The following is a 4,272-nucleotide window of genomic DNA, read 5'->3' as shown; positions in this document are numbered from 1 at the left end:
CACTAAGAATGAAATGTCAGCCTGAACGCTGGGCGAAGAAGCCAGTTATTTTGGGCCGGTGATGACGTCACCTCACATCAATACCTCGGAACATCTGGGAAACCCTCACAGTTATTATCGATTAACGTCAGAAGAAAAGGAAGGTGACAGGCCAAAGACTGTGGAATAAGTCGGCAGCCTGGTCGATTCTCACAGCAGTGCAGTGTTTCGGGATAACAGATAATGAAAGGTCTCTCTTGCCAGCGCAGATGTTCTAACAGACAATGAAAGGCTGGTGTAGTTTTTATTTTTATTTTTTTAGGCCTGCAAATTGCGTTTACCTTCAGTCGCACACACACACACCGCCGAGCAAATGCGACGACAGGAGTATTGCTACTTCGTTGATTCGTATTGTTACAAGAAAGAACGATAAAGGAAGGAGGGAGGGAAGTAAATGGAAGAGATGAGGGCGAGAGATTTAATGATTCCTTGCCATCCGTAAGACTACAATGACGGAAGCAAGGAAGGTGTGAGGTTAACAAACACTATAATTCTCTAAAAAATTTTCTTTGCTAAATTCCTGTCTATTCTCTGTGGTACACTGCAGATATTTAAACAATAAATAAGAATGTATATATATAGTTTTTCCCTTGGTTATTGACACTGAACTTTTATCTAGATAGATTTATGCTACAGAACAGTATAAACCTACCATCAAGAATGAAATAAAAATTAAAAGAACGAAACTGGAATATATCTTGCCTCTTGTACACACACAGTTACAGTTCTTTTTCTTGCGATTCATCAATCATCTGTATAGTTATTTTTAAATACCATCATAGTTAAACAAAAGACATGATTGACATGGCCAGTACTTCAGTGACATGATAGAAACGGCGAATATACTAAAGACATGAAGAACATGGCAGCTACGCTAAAAACGCGATGGACACGATGACTAAGATGGCTGCGCCAGAGAAATACGGAAAGTGTTGACGATGAACAGTCATCAGTCATCGGTGTACACCGTGCTTGAACCTTGAATGCTCAACGTTGACCTTTTTCGCCCCCTGAGCGTGGCGAAGCAGTTTGGAAAAAAAGTGAAAGGCACGAGCAGGGGAGGAAGCACGGCGCTTGGAATAGCGGATGCTCGTGGGAGTTATCTCCCCTGGCAGAACGAGCTGTCTTCGGATGTGCGTCAACACCCCCATCAGCAGCACGTCGACGTTCACGCGCAAAGCCGCAGAAATTTCCATGAACTGGCAGTCGTTCGCATCGGCGAGTCGTCTGCCTTCTGGAAAAAAAGGAGAAAAAAACATAAATAAACAAATAGAATGAACACGGTTTTTTTAATTAAAATATTTACACATCTCTGTAACTAAAAAAATAAATAAATAAATAAAAATAATAAGGAGTAAAACGATGAGAGGAGAATACTAGAAGTAAAACTGATTAGTCAAAAAAAAAAATTTCTGCCTCTAATAAAGAAGTAGATGATATATTAAATTAAAACAGAAAAACAGTTTGTTTAATTCTTTGAGCTTACACCCCAACTTATCAACTGTTCATCAATCAGTAGACTGGTTGAGAATTAGTCAGTCCTACGGAAATCCTGCTAACCGAACATAGAAGTGCAATGTTTGAAACAACAGTTCTTACCTTTCTGGGACACACGCTGCTGTCGCCTGAGGTCGGTCTTGTTGGCCACGAGGTAGACCGTCCGGTCTGTGCCGAGATCACTTCGGAGATGTTGCGTCACTTCCGCTGCTGTCTCAAAGGACTTTCGGTCAGAAACTGAGTAGACCACAAGAAAGGCATCTGGCCTCAGGCTGTCTATGTCTGTATTCTGTGACAAAAAATATCTTTGTGATAAATATTTTATTGCTTCTAATGGCTTAAATTGCCAGAGGCTACGCATATAGAATCTGAAATTTGTGTCAAAGACAGAAATGTTCACAATCTTTGTTCTGGAAGACAGTGCTAAAATTAAAAGGTCAATGCACTATAGCAAAACAATGGTATCTTCAAAGTATCGAAAATAATCTGACCTGTCTCAAGTACTAACATAAGTAAGTACCAGTTAAAATACAAACTTTCCAACTGAAATTCCCACAAACTAAAGACTTTATTAGCTAACAGTCTTTGTTGGAAAATCCTACATATTTGTATCCCGACATTTCGGGTCGGATGATCACAAACCAGTATCATTATCGTAGTGTCAAACACTACTCACCACTGGGCTGTCAACGACCTCCATTGCTGACTCCTCCTCGTCCAACTCCACGGACAAAAGGATCTGATGCAGGTCATCTTCTTGTTCGTCTGCAAAAGTACACGGTTGCCATTACACAATGCCGAAGTAAGAAAGAGAATATCTTTCGCATACAACAATACGAAAAAATCAGCACATGTAATTATAACTTTGTATTGAGCTTTTGCTTTTTCTCTAATTAGGTTTTTTATAGCAACTGTTGAAGCTGACGCTATACTTTCTCTCTCTCTCTGTGACTGTAATATCTGTAGCAAGCGAGATTCCATTGATCCTTAATGAGCTGCGTAGGAATAAATTCTTATTTTAGACGGTCGGGGTAAAAAAGAGAAGAAAGCTAGTAAGATTAAGCAAGAAGAAGAAGAAGAAGAAGAAGAAGAAGAAGAAGAAGAAGAAGAAGAAGAACAACAACAACAACAACAACAACAACAACAACAACAACAACAACAACAACAACAAGAACAAGCCTTCATGAGTGAAAACAGACCCCGGCCGTCTGAACAGTTCTTTTTTTTATTGTTATCTCTGCTATCTCTCTGACTGTATTTCTACTGTTTACTACTGTTATAGTCACTGAGGTAAATATTAAACAAGGTTTACTGAAAATTAAAAAAAAAACTTTTGTAAGTGGTGTATTTTGAAAGATTATAATGGCAGATGTCCCTGCAGACTGATAGACGAGCACTAAATACATTGCAGTACAGTTTACACATAATTATTACGCAATTCATTTTCTCCTCAATTACAAATGCACATTACTCATTACACATGGCAATTACTTCTCACATTACTGACTTACCATTCACTGCGTCACAGTAGTCTCCATCAGCGAGTTGTCTGACGAGGGTAGTCTTCCCCACCCCGTCATCTCCAAACACCACTACCCTAAAGTAAGACAAAGGAGCGGGCACTTCGCTAAGGGTCAAGGGGCAAGTTCTTTCCTCCGAAGCTAAATGCTGGTGCCCTACGGCAGACACTCCTGTCGAAAGGGTTCCCATCCTCCCGCGGAATCTAGGGCACACAAAAGTCCTTTCGGAGCTGGAAACAGGAGACGGCTGCTGCCCGAGACAGCCCATATGTGTCCTCTGTTGTTGCCCCGAGGGCGATAAGTGTGATGACGTAGAGACAACAGTCCGTTGACAAAAGTCACTTGAGGTCAGGGGCAACGACGGCAAGCGCTCGACGTCTGACCTCACAGGCTTAGGGCCGTTGTCCGTGGAAATGTCTCTGACCCCTAGAAAATCTTTTGACAGGGCTTCCGATTCGGAGGAAGAGTGATGCGATGAACGTGAGGAGGATGCAGGGAAAGACACGGAGGGAGAGCTGCACAGACTTCTGGAAGACAGGCTCTTGCACAGGACCTCAGGGTGCCCGGGCACGAGTAGCTGCACGTGGCCCAGGTGAGATCCTCCGGAGAACTGCGCCACCGTTGAGGTTTTCTGCACACAGTTTGGAAGACTGTAGGTTCGAGGCGTCGCGACGTCCAGGGTCTTGTTGCTGGACCCTCGGCCACAGCTGGCGGAGTTACGTCGCGACTGAGGGGCCGAGTAAGCGTGAACTAATGGGTGAGAAACTACCGCTAGGTGTCGTTCGTCTGGAATCATCTTTGGTGACCAGGGTTTAGGCTGGGTGCCTTTTCAACGAGGTGCAAAGTCAAGAAGAGACTCAGTAAAAGGCAGGTACACAAACTCTTGACAAGTGAGAAGATGTCTCAAGTATCAAGGCGTCAGAGATATCTTTCAGAAGTCAAACTTTTTCAGGAGCCAGTGAAGCAGCCACCTCAGGTGTAAACATTGTCATTTGGCATCTTTTCATGATCAAAGATCGGCGTGGTAAATGTTACAGCAGCGATCGGCCAGGTATTTAAGCGCTGCTGCCAGAGACGTCACGTGATCTTCTACCTCACCGCGCCAGCGGAAAGCCAGGAACAAGAGTTGATGCAAGAGCTGCACGCGGCGCCGCATGGTGTCACTGGCGTCGCCACATCCCACCGATCACCTGCCGCTGACGCATCGCCGACGTCC

At 43.5% G+C, this 4,272-nt stretch overlaps 1 protein-coding gene across 1 annotated transcript; it reads right to left on the bottom strand.

The window, feature by feature from the left end:
• Nucleotides 1-943: 943 nt before the first annotated feature.
• On the bottom strand, nucleotides 944-3,852 carry LOC112577392. The gene is made up of 4 exons (XM_025260457.1): nucleotides 3,048-3,852; nucleotides 2,213-2,301; nucleotides 1,639-1,825; nucleotides 944-1,273 (listed from the first exon to the last, which is right to left on the bottom strand). The coding sequence occupies exons 1-4, from the start codon at nucleotides 3,850-3,852 to the stop codon at nucleotides 993-995; spliced, it is 1,362 nt and encodes a 453-aa protein (XP_025116242.1). The 3' UTR covers nucleotides 944-992.
• Nucleotides 3,853-4,272: the final 420 nt, after the last annotated feature.

Source organism: Pomacea canaliculata, linkage group LG12 (genome assembly GCF_003073045.1).
Source record: "Pomacea canaliculata isolate SZHN2017 linkage group LG12, ASM307304v1, whole genome shotgun sequence".
NCBI classification, from domain to species: domain Eukaryota; kingdom Metazoa; phylum Mollusca; class Gastropoda; order Architaenioglossa; family Ampullariidae; genus Pomacea; species Pomacea canaliculata.
Note: the sequence above shows the minus strand (reverse complement) of the source record. Positions and strands in the feature narration are given on the sequence as shown.

Coding starts and splice junctions, on each gene's coding strand:
- LOC112577392 (XM_025260457.1), bottom strand. CDS start 3,852: ATGATTCCAGACGAACGACACCTAGCGGTAGTTTCTCACCCATTAGTT. Junction 2,302..3,047: donor CTACTGTGACGCAGTGAATG/GTAAGTCAGTAA, acceptor GTACTTTTGCAG/ACGAACAAGAAGATGACCTG. Junction 1,274..1,638: donor GCAGCGTGTGTCCCAGAAAG/GTAAGAACTGTT, acceptor CTTTTTTTCCAG/AAGGCAGACGACTCGCCGAT.